Below are 25,249 nucleotides of genomic sequence, written 5' to 3' on the forward strand. Positions count from 1 at the left end.
CCCCCGGATGACCAGATGGTCTATTTTCCTGGCTGCTTATTCGTACAGACTGTTCCACCGACCAGGCCGAAACCCTAGGCCATGCTGACACCCTCAGCCGATGCCCCTTGCCCAAGATCTTGGAGAACTCAACTCCAGAAGTCCCTGTCTTAGTAATTGATGTTGTGTCCCTGAGGCCCCTTTCTTCTGGCGAAGTGGCAAAGGCTTCTGCCAAAGACTCTGTGTTACATACTGTGATGGGCTGGGTAATGCGGGGTTGGCCTACTAAGGTGGACAGTGGGGATTTTCAATTGTTTTTCAGCAAAAAAAAATGAACTGTCAATGTTGGGGGGTTGTTTGCTGTGGGGTGACATGGTTGTTATTCCTTCTTGCTTAAGTCATCAGGTGTTGGAATTGCTACACGAAGGGCACCCTTGTATTGTTAGAATGAAAAATCTAGCTCAAAGCTATGTGCGGTGGCCACATCTCGACCAAGACGTCACTGAGTGGGTGGGGAAATGCAGGCCCTGCCAGGAGTCCCGCCCGGATCCCCCTGTAGCTCCCGTTAGAGAGTGGGAAAAGCCAAAGGGACCATGGGGGAGGATCCATATCGATTTTGCAGGCCCCTTCCACGGCCAGAATTTTCTCATAATTGTAGATGCTATTTCAAAGTGGCTAGAAATTGTTTTGATGCCCTCGATCACTTCTGAGGCCGTAATTAAAATCCTCAGGAAACTTTTCACAACTCATGGATTGCCAGACACCCTGGTCTCGGATAATGGGCCCCAATTCACAGCAACCTAATTCAAAGGCTATCTGGCTGAGTTAGGCATACGACACGCATTATCTGCTCCTTTTCATCCGGCTTCGAATGGCCTTGTAGAGAGATTTGTACGAAGCACTGTCCCGGCTCAATGCGGGAGACTAGAAAGCTAGGATTGATCAATTCTTAGCAATACAACACGCAACCCCGTGCGCTTCCACAGGGTGCAGCCCAGCCGAGCTTTTAATGGACCGTAAACTCAGGTGCATTCTCGATCACTTACACCCAAATTACTCCACAGACAATTACAAGGGGGAAGAGGGAGGATTAAGACAATTCCAAATCGGAACCCCAGTATTCGCTAGGAATTATGCAAATGGCCCACTGTGGATCAAGGGAGTTATTGTAGGGATCACCGGTCCAAAATCTTATACAGTGAACATAGGGCATAGTAAAATTTGGAGAAGGCACATAGATCAATTGCGTAAACACTTGCATTGTGAAACCTGTGAAAACCCCAACACTGTAAAACCTAACTACCAAAGTTTCCCCGAAACAGCTATCTCAAGCCCGAGTAAACCGGAATACTTATCGGGCAAGCCTGAGTTCCAGCGCCGCCCCAGCAAGTTGACACTCCCAGCCAGGGATGGCCACGCCTCTGGAGAAATCCAGGAGGTTCCATTGGCAGAGCCAGGAGAGATGGGAGGTCCCTCTGACCGGCTCGACGCCTCTCCAGCAACTGAACTGCACAGATCAACCAGAGTAAAGTCACACCCTGGTCACCTGCGTGATTTTGTATGTAAATATGTAAATAGATAGGATAGGGGCTTTCTGGGAATGGAGGGGTGTTATGTATGTATCTATTTTGTGTGGGAAATTCAAATGCAACAATGCTTTGTGATTGGCTAATTGGTGTTTCAGTACTGTATATAAGGAGGGCTGTTGCCTGTGGTTATTTGCTGGAGTCTCACCCTGAATTAAAGAGCTGTTGTCACTAGCTTGCTTGTGCCTCTCGTTATTCCTGCGCTACAACAGGTTGGCAATCAGCCCAGAAACCAAGTTGTAACAAAAAACTCACTCTCAAAATGCTCTGCGCAGGACCAAATGTTGTTTCCAGCAACATTTGCTATCTGTGTGCAAACTTAAATAGGCTAAGGGAGTGGCCAATTAACCCCAAGCCTTACTCTCGAGGAGACCTTCTCCTGAGTAGCCACTCCTGTCTTTTGGCAGCCCTGCATGCTCGAGCATTGAGAAGAGGCTCCTCCACTTCACTCTCTTCACTTGAAGGAGCCTTTGGAGGTTCTGAAAGCCCTGGCTGAGTCTCTGCCTCTGGCACCACATCCTCTTCAGCCTCCTCACTGTCCGACTCAAGTGCTGGTTGCACAAGCTGCTGGCACAACACCACACCAGCCTCCTTGTCATCGGGATCAGCCAAAATCTGTGCAGGCCGCTGGCATGTGGTAGGCCACAACAACATGCCAGCAGTTTGGGGAGTGGCATAAAGCTGGCCACCCCCACTCAGTTGGCCATGCCCAGCCGGCTTCCCGAGGTGAACCACAGCCCTGATGCAGCCCACAATGAAATTGAGTTTGACACCCCTGCTTTAAAAAAATTCTAAAGAATATTATTTCTTTTCCTACAATTAGAAACATGTCAAAAACAGATATAGATTAAAAATGAAGCCTACATTTTTGCTGAAACACCTTTTACTCATATAAGAAAATTTGGGGGAACTGGCAAAGATTATATAAAAAGGGGGGACACCTTTTACAATGGGATTCCATAAGGTTTTATACAAGGATGTTTCTTAAAATTCCTTAAATTTCAATTCATAAAAGTGATAAACTATGTGGGACACCAGGCCACCAATTATGGGATCATCAGCTCTCCCTGGGACTCTACATGGGGCTGTCCTTTAAAAGTATCCATAAGCTCCAATTGTTTCCAAATTCAGCCACCCGTATGGTTTTGTGCAGACTCCGTTGTGTCGCCTTTCCTGTGGTAGTTGTATTGGCTGACAATTTACTTCTGGGTACAATTCAAGGTGCTGGTTGTCACCTTTAAACATTGCTTGGAATAAGGTTATTTGAAGACCTGTCTCCTCCTGATCACATCCATGTGATCCAGTGGAGGCAGGGAGAAGGGATAGTTGTGTGTCCTCTCTCTTAAGTCAGGACATCTGGTGGGACACAGAAGAAGTGTCTACTTTGTGATGGCTCCCTCCCTCTGGAACATCATCCATGCTGAGATTAGATTGGTCCCTCTTTTTTAAAGCCCTGAGCACCTGGTTTTGTCAATAGGCCTGTGGAACTGAGAAGGGGTTGGAACCTATAAAGTGGCTCAACCAATTGATTGTTATCCCCAGCGGTGTGTTTTTATTCCTTGTATATTTTTTAAGCAGCTCAGAGACACTGATAGTGAGTGTGGGACCATATAAATTCTTAGATAGATAAATAAAAAAGAACTTGCTACAATGTATGTCATAAGGTGTTATTCAAGGATGTTCCTTAAATTTTAATTTCCAAAACTGGTAAACTATTTGGGACATCATGCCACCAATGATGAGAACAGGGGAAGCATTACTTGCAGAGTACAGAGTAACTAGTTTCTATCTGAATTAGGGTTGCACTTTCATTATAATTTCGGCTACTTGTCCTGTTCATAGAATCAATCTGTCTGTCTGTCTGTCTGTCTGTCTGTCTGTCTGTCCGTCCGTCCGTCCGTCCGTCCATCCATCCATCCATCCATCCATCCATCCATCCATCCATCTATCCATCCATCCATCTCTCTATCTCACTTTATCTATTCCTCTCCCTCCACCCCTACTTTATGGATATCTGGATATCTAGCTACTTAGCTATTTAGCTATCTATTTATAATAAATTATAATAAAACATAACAGTAAACATACTCTTTGTGGTGTGGAAATGACATCCTTTTGTGCAGCTCATTATGCATTTACAAACTGGGTGGAATTTAGTTAATGATGTCATCGTATATTTTACATCTTTCAATCCCTTTCACTTGCCATAGCAGGTTTGCTTCATTTTATTACTTTATTTCATTTCATTTATTATTTTATTTTTTTTACAATATATACCACTTTATTATTTTTACAAACAAGCAAAGGCAGCAAACATATCCAATATACCGTCCTCCTTATTTTTTCCACATAGCAACAACCCTTTGAGGTATACTGGTCTGAGAAACAGTGTTTGGTCCAAAGTTATCCAGCTGGCTTTGAGGGCCAAGGCAGGGCTTGAACTCATGGTCCCTTGCTTTCTATTGCAGTTCCTTAACCACTAGACCAGGCTAAAATCCCTTGAAACCTAGAAATTATAGAGAAACCTCAATGAAAGAAAGAGGATGGATTGCAAAGGCACCAAATATCAGGTTCTTTCCCTGAAATTGTGTACAAACCACCTTTGATCATTTAATTAGGGGAGCCAGAAAGAACACATGATATACTAATTTCTCTTTGTGAGTTGTTCCCTGTGATTGCGGTCAGGTCGGAAAACAATGATGTAGCATTTTGGCAGGAATATGCATCCCAGTAATGCACCACTGGAGGCCAAGATGGAGAAGACCTCCACAGCTACCATGGCTTTGCCTTTTGTGCTCAGATAGGCTGGAAAAAAGGAGATCCACACACTGCAAAAGGCCAACATGCTGAAGGTGATGAACCTGGCTTCATTAAAGCTGTCTGGTAAATTACGGGCAAGGAAAGCCACAAAAAAGCTGGTGATGGCCAAGATACCCATGTAGCCCAAGACACAGTAGAAGAATGAAGCTGACCCTTCATTGCACTGTAAAATCATTTCTTGGAGCGCTGAGTGCATGTCCAACTCAGGGAATGGAGGAAATGTCGACAACCAAACAATACAAATGCATAATTGTAAGAGAGAGCATGAGAGGACAACAGCAAAAGCCAATCTTTTCCCCACCCACTTCCTCATCTGAGAACCAGGTTTAGTGGCCATGAAAGCCACAACCACGGTGATAGTTTTGGCCAGGACACTAGAAATGGCCACAGAGAAAGTGACACCAAACAATGACTGTCGGACAAAGCAAGTCACTTTGCCAGGTTGGCTGAGGAAGAGCAAAGAGGAGAGAAAACAGAGCTGAAGAGAGACAAGCAGGGTGTAGGTGAGGGACCGGTTGTTGGCTTTGACAATGGGAGTATCCCTGTGCTTCATAAAAGTTCCAAGTACCCAAGATGTCAAGAAGAAGAAACAAAGAGCTGCTGAGGCTAAACCAATTCCTAAGGTTTCTTCAAAAGTTAGAAAGACCAGCAGTTTCAGGATACATCCATTCTTTTCTTTATTTGGATAATGATCTTCTGAACATTTGAAACAATCATCAATATCTGGAAGGAAAATCAAGCAATTTGTCATCTAGGCCTTCCATATTATTCACATTGCCCTCTGAATAGGTGCCAGTTGTTAATTCCTTTTGAATTCTTTCCACTGGTTACCAGATGGATCATGTTTCTATGAAAATGCAGTTTTTCCTCAAATGGAAAATTTAGGATTGGCATGAAACGAAGCAGAAATGGAAGGAATATTAATATTTGAAATGCAACCTTTTGTATCATTTTAAATTTTATTGCAATGTGGGCCATTTGGACTTTCCCCATTTTTTTTTCCAAAACATGGAAAAGAAAACCGTAAAGATATATGTAAGTCTCTAGTAACAGTATATTGACCCGAACAACAGATTGTGAGTCACAGCTATAAAAATGAATATTCACTAATAACTAAAAGTATTGGTTATTTGCACACTAAGGTAGTGTATTACAGTTTCCTTAAATTTACTTATTTATTCAGTATATGGTGATGTTACATTAGCCAGGAGACTATAATGCTAATACAGACTAGTACTTTGGCTGCCTAAAACTGCTAGCTCTGTTTGTCTTTAAAGATTCTCAGGCACCCAGGTCATAGTTTATTTATTTATTTTATTTGCAAGTATTTATATGCCGCCCTTCTCCCAAAAAGACTCAGGGCGGCAAACACAGGTAAAAACAAATAAACAGATAAAAACATACAATAAAAACCCAATTAAAACCAGTTAAGATAGAATGATAATAAATAATAACACCCAAGAATCTAAATCAGCCCATTTGTTGGAATAGCCAAGTCTTCAGGCCCCGACGGAAGGAACGGAGATCAGGTGCCGTCTGGAACTCGGTGGGTAACTCGTTCCAGAGGGCAGGGGCGCCCACAGAGAACGCCCTACCCCTGGACGTCACCTGATGACATTGCCTGGTTGATGGTACCCTGAGGAGAGTAGCCCTGTGGGAGTGGACAGGACGGTGGGAGGCAGGCAGGAGAGGGTCCTGCAAGTACCCTGGACCTAAACCGTGTTGGTTGTCCCAAAGATGCTTTTTCAAGAGGCAACTTGACTTTCTTGTTTTTTCTTTGAATATTTTTCGCCTCTCCTCCAAGAAGCTTCTTTAGATCTGACTGGGTGGTGGGGAATGGAAGGGTTTATATTCCTTGAAGACAGCTGGACATTAAAAAGCAACTTTGGGAGAACCATGACTGAGAACTTCCATTGACATTTAGCTATGCACTTTGGGATGAATACCCTTCAAATGGTGTGGAAGTATGAACGGATTTCCAGCAAAAAAATGGCAGACTACAGGAACCATGTGTGCTTCAGTTTGAGAAGCAGACAACACAGACTCATCCCCAACAGACTGCATCTGTCTTCCACAGTGAAGGGACGCAGGGTAGAAAGGAACACAGCTGCAGAAAGCACAGCTCCACAACACAATCCTTTCAGCAGTTCCAAGAAGGCTCCATACCATTTGCACTACTCAGGTGACCCCGAGGACTCAGACAAACCTCCAAGTGGCCTATTTATCTACTTCCCTATAACATGCTTTCAAACTGCTAGATCAGCAGAAGCTGAGACGAGTGACGGAAACTCACCACACCACACCGTGCTAGGATTCAAACCGTTGGAGCTTAATGACCTTCTCTAGCATCATTAAGTTATTGAACCACTGATCCTCTTTGTTTGCTTAAATCAACCTAATGAAAACTTCCTGGAATGTCTAACCTACCCTTTTGATTTGAAATCTTCCCTTCTGGACATGGAACAAAGTCATAGCAACAGAATTGTTTTCCTTCAATCTCCTTCTTCCAGTATCCAGGGGAGCAATGGTCGTTACACAGAGAAATTGGAAGAACCTGGTAATAAACATTTTTTTTTTTTTACTTTTTATTTATTTTTTGAACTTTTATACCGCCCTTCTCCCGAAGGACTCAGGGCGGTGTACAGCCAACAATAAAAACATCAATACTTGGAAGTACAGTGGTTAAAAGCACCCTGTTATTAAGACCAGATGCCTGCAATTACTGCAGGTTCGATTCTCACCAGGCTCAAGGTTAACTTAGCCTTTCATCCTTTCTAAGGTAGGTAAATTGAGGACCCAGTTGTGGGGGCAATAAGCTGACTTTGTATAAATATACAAAAGGGTGAAGGCTATTGCTTAGCACATCGTAAGCCACCCTGAGTCTCCGGAGAAGGGCAGCATATAAATCAAATAAAAATAAATAAATAAATAAAAATACAAAAGTTAAAAAATTTTAAAACTAATTAAATAACATAAAAGATTCTTGCAAAGGTGGACCAGTGACTGACTCAGAGTAGATTCATCAAAATTACCTTGGGACATCTTCATTCGTGAGTTATTAATCACCCTCTTTTATTGGGGTAAACTTTTGTTTACTTCCCAAAGGGCTACTGAATATTTCCTAGCTGGATTTATATTATACATTAAAAGTTGTTGAAATTACAGTGATGAGGAAGGCAAGGAGAGTAAATAAATATGCGGGATGAAAATGTTATGGAAATAAGGCAATATAATTTCAAAGATAATTGCAACCAAAAGGAAAACCTGACTTTGACATTGTAAGATCATTTTGTCAATTTGATTAATGCTTGATCCTGGGCCATATTTGTTCATAGTATGCCATTTTTTCTTACAAACATAGAAATTAAATTTCTAAAGAGGCTTTGATCAATATGGTTTAAGATATCAGGGACTCTATCTGGAATTATAATAGCTGTCCATAATACAGTCCATGAAATAATTCCATGCCTGGTTAAAAGCTGGGTGCCAGACAATCAAATCTTCATCAATAAATAAATCATCATCCCACCAATGACGAGGTCACCAGGCTGATACCACTCATGTGGAACAGGGAAAGCATCACTTGCAGGACAGCTCAGAGTAACTGCTTTGTAAATCCAGAACACCAGGAGGATCAATTTTATGATTTTCTGCATATGGAGAAAATGTCTGAGTCTACCTTCAAGGAGAACATCTGGCAGATAAAACAGAAGGAAGATAACTTTGTGGAAATGATTCTCACAGAGTCAGCATTACGACTTCCCTCCTCCATGTTGTGCTTGGTATATAAATAGATCCTTTCTCACTTTCTATTCTCTTCTGTGCAGACCTTTTGATATTGTGGCCTGCTAGAATAATAGAATGATTGCAGTCATTCATAAGGGACATAATTGCCACTGAACCATTGGCAACATGGCAATGTTTTCTTTATACGTCTGATCAACAACTTTCCTTCTTTGGAGTGACATCATAAGTGACTGATACTTCACCTGTTTTGAAAATGGTGGAGAAATGGAATTGGGAAGTTGGAAGCTACAATGTTGCTCTAATTCTAGAAATCAGGACAAAAGTTTAATTTGATCAATGGATCAAGAATCCATTTCCCTGCAAAATGTTGAATGAAATGGTCAAACATCAACTATCTGGTACAGATTAGCAGGTCTTGATTGGAAAATCCTTTGGAAAATAGATAAAAGTAAAAGTTAAAAAGAAAATCATTGACACTCCCCCACCCAAAGGGAAAAAGAAGAAACAAGATCTTTGAAAAGATAAACTAAAACACGTTTTACATTTATCTTGTATGTGTTGTTGTTTTTTTTAAAAAAATAAGAATGGAGAATTCACCATCACCACACCTGGAACTCATACTTGTTCTGCTCTAGGACTTATACATTGGGTCTTTTTATCAGTTTATCTATATTTTCATCATCTTTCCATCTTGCTTTCTTGCTATCTTTAATTTTACAGTTCCAATGATATCATTTATGAAAATTCTAGATATCCTACAGTGGGAGGGGAAAAAGTCAATTTTTTTTTTAATTTGATTTATATGCCGCCCTTCTCCGAAGACTCAGGGCGGCTTACAATGTGCTCAGCAAATTTTCTTGACTAGTTAGTTGAAAGGAGTTGAAATAGATAGCATCTGCCTTTTATGATATACTAAAAGGATATCTAAACACTAATGGAACAAGAACTCAAGAAATTGAGACTCTAGAAAAAGCACAGAGAATACCAAGAAAGATGATTAGGGGACCGGAGGCTAAAATGTATGAAGAATTGTGACAGGAATTGGGCATGTCTGGTCTAGTGAAAAGAAGAACTAGGGAGGATATGATAGCAGGATCCAATATTTGAGGGGCTACCACAAAGATGAGAGGGGCAAACTATTTTCCAAAGCACCAGAAGGCAAGATGGGAACCAATGGATGGAAACTAATCAAGGAGAGAAGCAATCTAGAACTAAGGTGAAATTTCCAAACAGTGAGAACAATCAACCAATGGAATGGCTTGCCTTCAGAAGTTGTAGGTGTCCCATTGCTGGAGGCTTTCAAAAAGAGCTGGACAGCCATTTATCTGAAATAGTATAGTATTGTCCTGCTTGAGCAGAGGTTTGGACTAGATGACCTCCAAATTTCCTTCCAACTCTGTAATTCTATGTTCTAAATATTTCACAGAATAATTCTTAGAATTATTGGAGATATATTGGAGAGAGGAGGAATCTGCCTGCCTTGGAGTTCTGCTTTCTATGGAGTTATTCCTGGCTGTGGGAAGTGATTGCCATGGACTTTATCATAGAGTTCCCTGACAGTGGGGGAAATACAGTCATTTGGACCATAATAAACCGATTGTCGAAACAAGTCCACTTCATAGCTTGCCCCAGTCTCCCATCCGCCAATAAACTGGCTAAACTGTTCATAAGGCATATTTATAGGCTGCATGGTGTCCCTCGGAGAATCATCTCCGATAGGGGGATCCAGTTCACAGTCAAGTTCTGGAGGGAATTCATAAAGTCCATTGGGTCCTCACAGGGACTTAGTTTGGTATTTCATCCGAGCACTAATGGGGCAGCAGAATGCGCAAACGCAGTGGTGGAACAGTATTTAAGATCCTATGTGAACTATCAGCAAACAGATTGGGCAGAACTGTATCTTTAACCTATTCTTTCAAGTTTCCTAATGGTGCATTCATGGTTAATGTAACTGAGTATATCAGCCTTCCTGCTCATTGTATGCCAAAGTGGGATACAATAATGTGGTGCACAGTAGCACCAGACTGACCACTTTCCAAGTCACTAGTGGCATAGAATTTGTTTCTTGTGGGAGCCAAGGACATTCCAACAGGTGGCTGGAGAGAGGAGTAGTAAAGTAACCAGGCAACCAGGACCTCGATTAGACAATGGGACTGATTGTTTGGAGAAAGGGGGGTTTTCACTTTTTAATCAGGTGAAAACCACGGGAACTTTCAGAATCGGTTTTCACCAGTTTGTGCCAATATGATATCTCCAATAAAATTGTTTTTTGAGGAACCTGCCTGCCTTGGAGTTCTTCTTTCTATGGCGTTATTTCTTGGAAACCCTGACAATCATAGTTAAAATCCAATAGTATTGAACCACACGTATACACAACTTCCTAAGTTTTTAAACCATGGGTATACACAACTTCCTAAATATTTATTTTTAGCATTTTAAGTCTAAGCTAAGTCTAAATCCAGTCTAAAAAACCCCAATATAGCCCACCAACAAGTAGTATTTCCTTTTCAGATTAGAAGATAGACCATGAAGTCACAGCCTACTCTGAGTTTTTCTTTCTATGGAGACACAATCCTAGCCTCTTCTGCATTTACAATTTCTGATTCAGAACAATTCACACTTGAATTAAAGTTCAAACCCCACAGGAAGAATCAAGACTTCAGTTGCTTGTGCAGTGTTTTCGGGAGTGGAGCTGTACTTAACTTTAGATGATATGCTACCAAATTAAGATGTGGCAGAAGAGAAAGGAAATTTGGCTTCATTACTTTAACACTTATTTTGGATAAATCTCTAATCAAGGCTGCCGAACAATGGAAGAGAGAGCCATTTGTTATGACCAGGATTCAAACTTTAGGTCCATTTACATGCAAAAGTTCATTTGGGCCTAATAAAAATAGAGTTACATTGAATGAAAGATATCATCCTTAACTGCATCTCAAGTAAAAGTTATTGCTTCCTTTCTTTTGACTTAAAGAGTCATCGTAATCTGCCATCTGAACAGGGGTGCCTAAATCTTTTGACATTAAATGACATAAAACCATTTGTCTGAAATGGAATAGAGTTTCCTGCTTGACCAGGGAGTTGGACTAGAAGACCTTCAAAGTCCCTACCAATTCACTTATTCTGTTAATTTTGCTGCAAGTTATTTAATCTGTGTACTAATGCAACCAATGTCTATGAAGCTTCACAGTCATTCAGGTCATGGTTGTCCCAAAGGAAGCAATTGAACTTTCGAGTTTTTCTTTGAATATGTTTCACTTCTTCAAGAAGCTTCTTCAGTTCTGACTGGATGGTGGGGAATGGAAGACCCATGTGATATTCTCAAAAATAAAGGCAATGCTAAATGCTAGGGATTTGCTTTTTATTTTATGATATTATCTTTTTATTTTTCATTGCATTTCAAATTTTATTTTAATAAAAAAGTGTGCTGATATATCTTTGCATAATATGGAATGGAGGGGAGCTGTATGGATTTGTCAGTTTAAGGTTCACATACTGTCATTAAATGATCCAGGAAACAAATCGCAAATAGTTTTAGTGTGTTTGTATTGGTTTGAATTTTGACACTTCAAAAACACAGGACTAAAATTTCTGCAACATAATCACAGAGAGGATAATTTCTTAAAAAGCAGAAGGAGGACTGCAGCTCACTAATTGCCTCATCAGAAAAGTTAGATATGAAGAAGGGGGAGATTAGGAGAACTACCAAGTGAGCATTTCAGCTTTTCTTCTTCAGCCGTTCTTCTGCGAACGCTAATAACTCTATAATTAAGTGATCCTAAAGATGCTTTTTCAAGGGAGACATTTTTCCTCATGGAAAAACAAAGTCCAGCTGCCTATTGAAAAAGCATTTTCAGAACAACCATAACCTGGAAGATTGAGAATCTCCATAGACATCACTAAGTGATACTCTGGTTTGTAATTACAACACAGTAAGACTGGCTGGCTGACTGACAGCACTCCTGCTAGGGCTTGTCTTAATTCTTGGGTTGAATCAGAAACTACAAATATAAATGTTCATATCTGCTGGCTATAAGCATGCCACAGTAGGATAACTAATGCCCAATTCGACAGATATCTTATTATGCTGTTGTTTATTTTTCAGAATAATGACTCTGCAATTTGCCTTTAGATATTTCCTCAGCCTCAGTGTTGAGAACAAGACTGCTTCCAGGCCTTTGAGAGTTGCAGGCCTCAAGAGACTTTGTCACAAACCATCTCAGCTCTTTTCACAGCTGAGATAATTTCAACTTTAACTAGAATTTGCTGGCATGAAAACTGAATTGCTTGGAGGACATCAGAATGGTTTATAGTAGTCAACACACACACATTTTATTCATATCTAGAGTCCCAATGTAAATGTTCCTGCTGCTGAAAATGAGCAACTAGAGCTATGGTTGACACTTTCAGAGTTATATATTTAAAATAATGGGACTCAAATAATACCGTGTTTCCCCAAAAATAAGACAGGGTCTTATATTAATTTTTGCTCCAAAAGATGGATTAGGGCTTATTTACAGGTGATGTCTTATTTTTTACATATACAACAAACATGTCAAAAGCAATGTCCACTGGCTGGATGGTCCCATATCTGGCCTATGGGCCCTCACCGGAGATAGCAAGGGATCAGACCCCAATTGCCCAGGTCCCGGCCCAGCCTGACTGGCCACCCTTCCCAATGCACGTGGGGGATAATGGTGTCTGGCACCGGTATCCCTAGCAAGGGCACTCTTGGGTTGTGCAGCCCACACAGCATAGGTGAGTCTGAGCACTGTGACTGCCAGGCTGGCCCTCCCAGCAGCAGGCGGAGCCATAGGTACGGGAGGGAGGCATATGCTCCAACCTGCCAGATGAGCTGTGTGGACAGCCACCCACTCTTTCCCATAGTCTGTCTTTGCTTGTCCATGGCCATGACCAGGCAGGCAGCTGTGCAGCGCCTACAGCAAGCCAGATTGAGTGCCTCCACCCATGCCTCTGTGGTTGGATAGTGGGGATCAAGCATGCAGGGGTGCCATCCCTACTCTGCCACCTGCCTTGCCTTGCCACATCACAGCAGCAATGGCAGCAGGCAGGAGTAGAGGCATGGGAGGATGAAGATGAGCTGGCTCTCTGGTCGTATCATACACCCCCCTTCCCCGTCGTGGCTGTGGGCAGGCAAAGACAGATGGTGGGATAAAGTGGGAGGGTGGCCAAATAGTGCATCCAGCTGGCCACCCCACCCGCGAGATCACCCCTAATCCTTCTTTTCACTAGACTAGACATACCCAATTCCTGCAACCTTTCTTCATATGGTTTAACCTCCAGGCCCCTAATCATTTTTGTTCCTCTTTTCTGCACTCTTTCCAGAGCGCAGAAAGGATTCATTTGAAATGCAAAGAAGCAAGAAACGAGATATATTTGAAATACAGAGAAGCTATAGATTTTATACAAAACCTTTCATTTAGGATCAAAATGCTTTCACTCTTATAAGTATTTTTCGGGATTGTAGTTAAGATTATGAAATAAAATCCTTACAATGGTAAATCATAGTGTATTAGAGATGAATGTTCCTTAAATTCAATTTCATAAAAATGGTAGAAAAATTGAGACACTATCCCATTGAGGATAAAGTCACTGGGCTGGTACCACTAATGTGGAACAAGGAAAGCATCTCTTGTAGGGCAGCTCAGGGGTATTTGTTTGTGCCCCAAGAATGTCAAAGGAACAATATTTTGACTCTTTAGTTACGGTGAAAATGTCCATCTCTTTTATCAAATTATAGGAAAGCAGTGGTGAAATTCAAATGTTTTTACTACTGGTTCAGTGGGCGTGGCTTGGTAGGCATGGTATGGCTTGGTGGGTGTGGCTTGGTGGGCATGTCAGGAGAAGGATACTGCAAAATCTTCATTCCCACCCCACTCCAACGGAACGATATTGCAAAATCCCCATTCCAACCCCACTCTGGGGCCAACAAAGTGGTATTTGCCAGTTTTCCAAACTACTCAAAATTTCCACTACCGGTTCTCCAGAACCTGCTGGATTTCTACTTACCTCCACTACTGGTTCATAATGGGAGTGAGCACATATGCACACTTCTGCGAATGCTCAGAAGCTTTGGCTCATGTGCTGATTGTTCAGGATGACATCCAGGTGGGTGGGCAAAGCCTCCCGCCTCAGTTACTACTGGTTCGCAAGAATCAGACTGAACAGGGAGCAACCCACAACTGATTTAATTTGATTTAACTGATTAAATCAATTTAATTTAACTGATTATTTAATTTGATTTTATTCTATTTTTTAAATTTTGTATTGTATGTGTTTTTATTGTTTGGCTGTGCACCGCCCTGAGTCCTTCGGGAGTAGGGCGGTATAGAAATCTAATAAATAATAATAATAATAATAATTAATAATAATAATAATAATAATAATAATAATAATAATAATAATAGTAATAGTAATAATAGTAATAATAATAATAATTTCACCCCTGTAGGAAAGTAATCCAATATTCCTCCAATGATTGAGCTAAGGTTTATGTGTGAGAGTGCACTTAAGGACAAAAATCCATCAGTATCTATTTGAAGATCCATGTGAGTGCCAATTCAAATCTTGGCTATCATCGGGGTGTGAATAGACATTCTGTCAGAAGGGAGAGGCAGAAGGATCCCTATAGCAATGAATCCAACTGGACCATTTCACCTCTTTTGACCATTTTCCTATGATTCAAGAGATACCGTATTTTTCGGAGTGTAAGGCACACCTCTCCCCCCTTAAAAGAGGCTGAAAATTTGGGTGCATCTTATACTTCGAATGTAGCTTTTTCGAACCTTTTTTTCAGCCCTAATGAAGCACTAACGAGGCACTAGTGAGCGATCTTCCCAGCTTTGCCTGGTCCCTTAACTCTCTGCTTTAATGAGGCTCTAGTGAGTGAAGCGATCACCATGCTTTGTTCCAACTCTCTGCTGTTCTTTAGAAGTTTTCTTTCAGCCCTAACTAGGCGCTAGCCGAGTGAAGCGATCTCTCCCCACCCCCCGTGCTTTGCCTGCCTTTCTCATTGCTGCTTCCTCTCAGATGTGCCTTAGAAGCTGTTTTTTATCCCCAAGCAAAAACCAGCAAACTAATGTGTTGAAGCTGACCAGACTAAGAATGCTAGCCAGATGAATACCTTGTAGGCAGATTTTTTTCCCCTATTTTCTTCCTCAAAAACTAAGCTGCATCTTATACTCCAGTGCATCTTATACTCTGAAAAATACGGTACTTTATAAGCAAACAGATGCTTACATCTTGATTGTTGTTGAATTTTGCTTTTGCTCAGCAAGTTTGGGCCTAAGAAAATAATTACTTTGGTATTGGTCAAATAATAAGTGTCTCATGATTTAATACTGAGAAGATGTCAGTTACTAGAATAGAATAGAATAGAATAGAATAGAATAGAATAGAATAGAATAGAATAGAATAGAATAGAATAGAATAGAATAGACAGAGTTGGAAGGGACCTTGGAGGTCTTCTAGTCCAACCCCCTTCCCAGGCAGGAATCTCTCCACCACTTCAGGCAAATGGTTATCCAACATCTTCTTAAAAATTTCCAGTGTTGGAGCATTCACAACTTCTGCAGGCAAGTTGTTCCACTTATTAATTGTTCTCACTGTCAGGAATGATGATCCAAGGGAGAATGACAATAAAAATAGGCTTCATTGTTAAAATTCAGGTTCATTTCTTACAATGAAGCAGGACTCCCATTAACCACATAAAATAAACAGAGTAATTTAATAGAGAAGACAAAACTTTTTTTTAACCTATCAAGGAATTAAACCAGATAGCCATTTGGACGAGGAATTCATCCACATTTCCAGTCAGAGAATGCTAATGTCAGCAATACTGACATCATGGAATTAAAATACAAATACACACACATACATATACACACACGCACGCACACGCACACACACACACACATATAGGTTTTATTATTTTTACAAATAACTCAAGGCATTGAAAATATCTAACACACTTTCATCTTTCTATTTTTCCCAAATAACAACAAGCCAGATGACTTTCATAGCTAAGGCAGGACTGGAACTCAGGGTCTCCTGCTTTCTAGCCTGATGATGTATTTTATTAGCCAATGCATAATGGAAAGGGTCTCATCCAAAAGACTAGTGGAAGACACACTCAAATCAAACCAAATTAAATCAAAATTTATTATGGTCAATGGTCAGCATATACTTCTAATGGGATGAGTTAGAAGGAAGATTATGTTTTATATAATGTCCCTAAATTGCAACATTATTAAAATTAGATAGTTAGGTACAGTAGATATACATTAGTGGATGGAGAGCAATCATTCATGAAAACATTTCCAAAAACACAGTTAAACGTCTGTTACATGTTCAAAGATTTTCTAACTTTTTCATTTCAAGAACTGGAAGCTGCAAACCTTTAGGCGTCCTTAAAATAAATCTCTCCAATCTCCTAAGAATATAAAGAGATAGATGCTCAAAATCTCAAAAAAACTTTGATGTATTCAAAGGAAAAAAGGATTAGGTTAAGCAACCTTGGAGGACTGCTGAAAATGTAGCTAAATGAGCATTTCATTTGGAATAGGCAACAATGAATTTTAATAATAATCCCAATTTTACACAAAAGCTTGTTTGATAGAAACAATGACATCTATAATTTCCTGTAGATAGCAGCACTCTACTCTTTCTGTTCTGTTAATCATTTCCATAGCCAGAAAGAACACATGATGTCCTACATTCTCTTTATAAGTTGTTCGCGGTGGTTTAGCTCAGGACTGAAAACAATGATGTAGCATTTTGGCAAAAATATGCATCCCAATAATGCAGCGCTGGAGGACAAGATGGAGAAGACCTCCACAGCTACCATGGCTTTTCCTTTTGTGCTCAGATAGGCTGGAAAGAAGGAGATCCACACACTGCAAAAGGCCAACATGCTGAAGGTGATGAACTTGGCTTCATTAAAGCTGTCAGGTAATTTACGGGCAAGAAAAGCCACAATAAAACTGGCAATGGCCAAGATACCCATGTAGCCCAAGACACAGTAGAAGAAGAAAACTGACCCCTCGTTGCATTGTAAAATCATTTTTTGGGACTCTGAGTGCATGTCCAACTCAGGTAATGGAGGGAATGAGAACAACCAAATAGTACAAATACATACTTGGAAGAGGGAGCAAAAAAGGACAATAGAAAAGGCCAATTTTTTTCCCACCCATTTTCTCATCTGAGATCCTGGTTTAGTGGCCATGAAAGCCACAACCACGGTGATGGTTTTGGCCAGTACACTGGCAATGGCCACTGAGAAGGTGATGCCAAAAGTTGGTTGCCGGAGAAGGCAGGTCACTTTGCCAGGGTGGCTGAGGAAGAGCAAAGAGGAGAGAAAACAGAGCAGAAGAGAGACAAGGAGGGTGTAGGTGAGGGACCGGTTGTTGGCTTTGACAATGGGAGTATCCCTGTGCTTAATAAAAGTTCCAAGTACCCAAGAAGTCAAGAGGAAGAAACAAAGAGCTGCTGAGGATAAACCAATTCCTAAGGTTTCTTCAAAAGTTAGAAAGACCAGCAGTTTCAGGATACATCCTTTCTTTTCTTTATTTGGATAATGATCTTCTGAACATTGAAAACAGTCATCCATATCTGGAAGGGAAATCAAGGCATGATTTTATACATTCCACATTTTTGAAAATAATATACTTTATAGGTGCCAACTGTTATCCCTCTCAAGTTTTTTTTCTATTGGCTACCAGTTGGATCATGTTTCTAGGGAAATGCAGTTTCTAGGGAAATCATTGTATCAGCTGGGACCACCATAAAATAAGTACAACGGAAAGGGCAATTATTCAATCCTGTCTAATAAATTTTCAAAATTATTAAAATTTAGACCCTTTTGATGTTTCCCATTTTTCCAAAACACAGAGAAGAAATTTGTAGGGGTGGATATAAAAGCTCAGCTCTCATGGGCATTGTGATTCACAGGTATGGAAATGAATACCCAACTTGAAGAACTCACAAAACTACTTGCTACACTAAAGTAGTGTATTACAATTTGCTTCTATTGAGGACTTGCTGGAATGTCTAACCTACCCTTTTGATTGGAAATCTTCCCTTCTGGACACAGAACACAGTCGTAGCAACAGAATTGCTTTCCTTCCAACCCTTTCTTCCAGTATCCAGGGGAGCAATGGTCATTACATAGAGAAATTGGAAGAACCTGGTATTAAACATAAAAGATTTTTGCAAAGAGAAATTTTTAAGTAGTTTGTATTGTTCTCCTTGATGGTGGAAGGAAGAATATTTGAATTCTCAAAGGCTTATTCCAGATGTATTTATAAGGTAAAGGTTTCCCAGTCCAGCTGTGTTCAACTCTAGGACACAGAGCTCACAGTGTTTCTTGACTGAGGGAGCCAGCATTGTCCAAAGATATTTTCCATGGTCATGTAGCCAGCATGGCTATATGACAAGGAACATTGTTACCTTCCCACCAAAGTGGTACCTATGAATCTACTCACATTTACAGGCTTTTGAATTCCTAGGTGGACGGGAGCTGAGGCAGGAATGGGAGCTCACCCTATTGCATAGTGCTCAGGTCTCAAACCCGGGCTGGCAGCTTTACAGGTGACAGGCCTGAGTGTTTATGTGATGGCTCAGTGTTTAACCACTGAGCCATCACATTTTTTAACTATCCATTAAAATGTTGACACTATAAGAATGAGCAAAGGGTGTGTTTGGAGAATGGCAATGTGAATAAACAAATATATTTGATTACAATATTACGGAAACAGTATCTTATGATTTCAAATGGAAATGCAACCCAAATGTGAATACCTATCTTTTAAATTGTAATGTCATTTTGACAATTTGATGAAAGATTGATCATTGACAATGTTTGTACAGAATATGCCATTTCAAAAATTACAAATTAGATTTCTAAAGAGACTGTGTTCAATATTGGATCATAATGGATCAAGGAATACTTGATTAAATGAGTCCACACCTGGTTAAAAGCTGGGTGCCACACAATGACACCTTCATCAATGATTAATTCCTTTGCATTGGGAATATGAGGATTCATCTTTCCAACTTTGACTCTCTGAAAGGATCTGTTTGGAAAAGTGATCAAGTTGGTGATGTCGAATCCACCTGTTGCTTCCCCTTTTGCATTCAGGAACACTCTCTCCCCAGCTGAATTGTTGAAAGAAATGCCTTGAAGAAATGAATGGAGCTAATTGAAAGAGAATAGAAGAGAGTTGGAAGAAGAATAATGAAGTAGTGGTTAGTATATTTAAGTTTCTCTTAGTCATTCCTTCTATTGCTCTAACAAATATCAAATAAGTACACTTAGAATATAGATAATCTACATTTCAGAGAAAGACACACATTTGTATTAATTTAATGTTACTTCTAGGGTGGAAAATGAAATGAAATGGACCATATCTAAACTCATCCTACATTATTTCTTCTTTGTTAGTACAAAGGTATTTGACATCCTGAGACCTGACAAATTTCCTTTAGCCAGATTTTATCACCTGAGACTCAACTGTTGAGAGAGAGAGAGAGAGAGAGAGAGAGAGGGAGGGAGGGAGGGAGGGAGGGAGGGAGGGAGAGAGAGAGAATCTTTCAAACATAGAGTTGTTTCAGAGGGTGGCAGCCAGAGCTGAAAAGGACTGACATTTGGTCCATTCTTCTTGAACATTGATAAAGAGAGAATGCTCTGCATCCCAACTCTGAAAGGTTCATGAGCCAAGGAGAAGTAGATTAGAGAACTGGCTGAGGATAATTTTGAATAGCAATAGCTTTTAGACTTATATAGTGTTTCACAGTGTTTTGCAACCCTCTCTAAGTGGTTTACATTTGCCCCCAACAATCTGGCTCCTCATTTTACCAACCTCGGAAGGATGGAAGACTGAATCAACCTTGAGCCAATGGGCATCAAACTGCCAAACTGCTGGCAACTGGCAGCCAGTACAAGTAGCCCGCAGGACTGCTTTCTAACCACTGCACCACCATGGCTCTGGTGAGAATCATTCTTCACAAGCTAATAAGAAAAGTGAAATATCTACATTTCAGAAATGTTTTTTGGGGCACAAAAAGAAGAAAGACTGCCTTCACACACAATGCAATTGAATTCTTCTTGGAACCAGATTTGATAAATTCACAAGACAGGCCAATTCTACGTGGAGGTGAAAAGTTATTTATACAATGAAAATATATGCATACAGTAAATCCCATTCACTATCCTGAAATTTGGAAAGACATGGTTTATGTCCATCCTCTTATTTTATAAAAGTAATAGCTTTGCTGCCTCAGTTTCTCTATAGATTTGTAGCCATAGACCAGGGTAAATAAACTATATTAGATTGTGGATGATTGTGGATAATCGTTGAAATACAAGATAGGTGTGGCATGGAAAGATTACCTGCCAAGGCAGCAGATTAGGAAATTCAACCCTTTGAATCTCTCTTGGTTGGAATTTTGATCTCACTGACTCATGCAAAGAATGTGCCACTGCATAAACAGCATTGTAGATACTGTAGCTTTGGCCAGTCATCTGCAACTCAAACAGAGTACCAGGTAGATTCTCCAAATTCTCGTCTCCAGTACAGGTTTCAGTGATCGTTGAAGATAATTCTGTCTTTGAAAATGAACAATCAAACAATTGCTCCCAAACCTCTTGGAGAAATCCATCTTTGTGTGTTGAAGGTTTGATGACTTGAAGATATTCTTTAAAGCCTTGAATGTCTCTTGTATGCACAGTAAAGGAAAGAGCCCCATGGAACAACTGGAGATCCCAATTCTTTTGAATTCCCAGCAGGATGAAATCAATTGAATTCATCAGGATCCAAACCTTCCTAAATAATGCACTCTCTTTATTTTCGGAATCACGTAGAAACATGACTCTTCTGAGCCACGCTATTGTGATGGATTCTCCGTGGACAAGAAAAACGTTCAATTTTTGATCCATCAATTTATCAGAAATAATTGAGATTGACTCTAACAATTCTGACAAATCTTCCAAGTTGAGATGTTGTGGAATGTTTTGTGTGAAAGCTAAACAGACCCCGTTCTGTGAAAGCAACGGCTGCAGTTTCTGCAAAAAACGTTCTTCCTTATTTTCAGAAACAAAGAGTCCAATCCATGTCCATCCAAAATGGAGAAGAAGTTGTATAAGTCCAGTGTACTGATGCTCCTCTTTTGGGACCATGCAATAAAGTGGAAAGAACTCAGTAATCTGAAAGTCCTCTTGGGCAAAGGAACCATAAGTCAACTAAACAAACGAAAAAGATAAATTTCTTCTTCATGAAAATCATGGGAGAAATGTGAAGACTGCTTGTGAGAAACTTAATGAAGGTCTCCCTACATTGAACATTTGTCCAATTCTTTGTAGATTATGACAATATCGATGAAAAACAATAGCAACTAAAATTCCTTGATGAAATATTTTGTCATCTGAAATATAACTAGTTTACAATCACACTCAGTTTCCTAACTCAGAGTTCCAGTATGTTCATCCCCTTAGAACATCTGGAAAATTGCTAACTATCTTATACTTATAAATAAAAGACTATGCCCATGAGATTCTGAAGGAATAGAAAGGATTAATCATGTCTTCATTTACTACAATTATTATGGAGATCTCCAAAAGTACCACATATCCCCAATCCTTCAACAATTTCCAGGCAAATCAGATGAGTTTTAAATTCAGTTATTATTAACACACCTAACCAAGACATAACAAGGAAAGTTGTAACCTATTGTTGGATAGCTTGGTGGAATCTGGAGCTGAGTTGAGGACATCAGTGAAAATGCTGTTTGAGTTGGGGATGGGCAGGAAGTGGCTGAAAGGCAATCTTCCCTAAAACCATGAGATACGATAACAGTGTTCCAATATTTGAGGGGCTCCTACAAAGACAAGGGTGTCAAACTATTGTCCAAAGTAGCAGAAGGCAAGACAAGAAACACTGGATGGAAACTAACCAAGGAAAGAACTAGGGAGAAAGTTCATAACTGTGAAAACAATTAACCAATGGAACAGCTTGCTTTCAGAAGTTGTGGGTGCTCCATCACTGGAGGCTTTCAAAAAGAGACTGGACAGTGATGTATCTGAAATGATATTGGGTCTCCTGCTTGAAGAGTGGGTTGGACTAGAATATCTCCAAGATCCCTTCTATTATTCTATCTTCTATGTGCCTTTTCTATCTCCTCTTGACACAGCTTCAGATTTCACCACAGATACTGGTCAAACCATCAAGTTACCCTCTCAAATGAGATGAATTTTATAATGTAATTTGTGACTTAAATTTAAAATTTTCTGATCTATGATTGCAATAAAAGATTTAGATTCTATTGTCTGATTATTGTCAGCCAACATATTGAATAATTGGAGAAAGGAGAGCAAAGAGAGCAAAACTGAAGTCCTGCATAAAGGCATAGCAAAATACTAACTAACCCTAGAGCACCAATACTTCAACAATTCCTAAATAAAACAGTAGAGTTTTACAGTGAAGTACTTTTATCATACACCAAGCAAATTGTAGTAAGAAGACTTGTGACCTGTTGCTAGCTTGCAGCCAAAACACCTCTATGATTGTAATAAAAGATTTTGATTTAATTGGATTATCTTGAGTCAATCTATTGAGTTGTGGGAAAAACAGAAGAGGGGTGATAAAAGTGTATTTAATTGAATTCCTGGAGAAAGGTATAGCAAGCAACTAGTATCTACTATCAATTACAAAAGAATTTTCTCTCTCACTCCATCCCAAACTACCTGTGGAATTTTGTAGACATGTACGCTTTCTGCCATAAAGGATGATGTATCAGGACCTAGTCCCCCAATGATGGCCATGAGGTTCTTCTGGCTATCACATTTGTAGTTAGGGACAAATTCCTGGGATTTGAAAAGCAGGTCCAGGATGGTGCGATAGGTCATCCTTGGGTTGTTGTAACTGTCATAGATGTGGAACCCGAGAGTGACGTTAGGTAAGATCTGGGAATCCTCATTGATCTCCTTCACAGCAAAGGCCAAGGCGAGGGCATGCTGGTAGAATTTGGTTATTATCCTGCAAATAAGTTAAACACCCCCATTGAACAAAATAAGTTGACTTTTTTTTATGGTGAAAGCATTGATATATGAGTAACAACCATTTCTGTCTCTGTTGTAAGTAAGAAGATGAGAATCTTTGTAAAACACTCAATAATTTGTATAGTTTTCAACAATGTAAAGTGTTCAAGCTATCACATTTATTTCTATCAGTTTGGCACAAAATAGAATACAACCAGGAAGTATCACTCTTTTAATCTATGTAAGTTATGCTAGGAGTGACAGCGCAGACTAGATATTTATACTCACTAAATGTTCTCCAAAGGGACTTCTTGCAAAATAGTTTCACACATTTTGTGATTAAGATTTTAACACAATGAAAAGTCACAAGGTTGACTCAGCCTTCCATCCTTTCTAGGGTAGGTAAAATGAGGACCTGAATTGTGGGGGCAATAAGCTGCCTTTGTATAAAATATACAAAAGTATGAAGGCTATTGCTTAATGCTTTGTAAGCTGCCCTGAGTTTCCGGAGAAGGGCGGCATATAAAATAATTGTTTTTTTAAAAAAATGATTTGTTTTCCCACAATCAGATAAGTTTGAAAGACAAGGAAGCAGGAGTAAGTTTATATACAAAACCATGCATTTATTCTCAAAGAGCTACTAGTCATAGAAGCAATTTTGGGAGATCCGACTAAGATTAGAAAATGAATGGAAAGAAAAAAAAATCCTTACAGTGTTAAAAAGTAACGTTTTAGAGAAGGATGTTCCTTAAATTCAATCTCAAAAAAGGAGTGAATGATCTGAGACACCATCCCACCCACGATGAGATCACCAGGCTGATACCACTCATGGGTAATCGGGAAAGTATCACTTGCAGGGCAGCTCAGAGTAACTGCTTTCTGCACCAAGAGCATCAGAAGGAACAATATCTTCAGGCATTTGTCATACTGAAAATATTTGTGTCTCCTGTCCATAAGGAAGTTTCTATTTCAGGGGTTCATTCAATGATGAAGCCAAGGTTTATATCTGACAATGCACCTAATCGGAAATCCTATCATTTTCTATATGAAGATCCATGTGAGTGCAAATTGATCCATGTGATTGTTCCTGAAAAGTAGAAAGGAGGGAGGAAACTTGTAACAATGAATCTGATGGAGCCATTACTATCCCTTTGTGCCAAACTCCCTCAGGTTCAAGAGTTACGTTATAACCAGATTGATACCTTCATTGTTGTTGGATTTAAATACTTTTATGCACAGTCCTTGATGTTTTGGCCTAGCTAAAAATAATACGGTGATTCCTGTAGGAGATAATTATTTTGTTTTTGATGAGAGAATAAGTGATTCAACTGAAGGTTCAACTTTTTTTTTTCAAATCAGCAAATGGTGATAAGAATAATCTAAGGGACATTGGCAATTAAAAACAGCCTCAAGTGTTGACATTCATGTTCATTCCTTACAATGGAGCAGGATTCCCATTTTCCATACGAAATGAATAGAATTGTTTAGTAGAGAAGAGGCAACATTTTTTACATGTTAAGGTCTGATTAATAAACCAGTAATTTCTTTGGAGGTTTAATCCACATTTTCAGTCAAAGAATGTTGAAGAATGAAATGATAACAACATTTATGCTGATATTTGGCAAGTAGCATTCGCCATTGGCTTGAGTTTAATAATCTACCCATCCAAATCTTTAGCTATTTATTTATTTATTTTATTAGTATCCTGACTTGCATTATTTTTATAAATAACTCAAGGCAGAGAAGATATCTAACACACCTTCCTCCTCCTATTATATCATATGATAGATACGATATAATATGGTATATGATATGATATAATATGGTGTGATATGATATGATAGATATCATAGGATAGGATAGGATAGGATAGGATAGGATAGGATAGGATAGGATAGGATAGGATAGGATAGGATAGATATTATAGGTGTTTTCCAATATCTAAGAAGTTGCCACAAAGAAGAGGGGAGTCAAGCTATTCTCCAAAGCATTTGAAGGCAGGACACGAAGCAATAGATGGAAACTAATCAAGCAGAGAAGCAATCTAGAACTATGGAAAACTTTC

General features: G+C 39.7%; 1 protein-coding gene across 1 annotated transcript; it reads right to left on the reverse strand.

Moving 5' to 3' along the window:
- Positions 1–4,209: 4,209 nt before the first annotated feature.
- Positions 4,210–24,138, reverse strand: LOC139324867 (vomeronasal type-2 receptor 26-like). Its single transcript, XM_070954616.1, has 6 exons — positions 23,897–24,138; positions 22,891–23,182; positions 20,542–21,390; positions 19,120–19,347; positions 18,210–18,336; positions 4,210–5,108 (listed from the first exon to the last, which is right to left on the reverse strand). The coding sequence occupies exons 1-6, from the start codon at positions 24,136–24,138 to the stop codon at positions 4,210–4,212; spliced, it is 2,637 nt and encodes an 878-aa protein (XP_070810717.1).
- Between the last annotated feature and the right edge of the window lie 1,111 nt (positions 24,139–25,249).

This window comes from Pituophis catenifer, unplaced genomic scaffold (genome assembly GCF_029215685.1).
Source record: "Pituophis catenifer annectens isolate HBS135680 unplaced genomic scaffold, rPitCat1.0.hap2 SCAF_15, whole genome shotgun sequence".
Lineage (NCBI taxonomy): Eukaryota > Metazoa > Chordata > Lepidosauria > Squamata > Colubridae > Pituophis > Pituophis catenifer.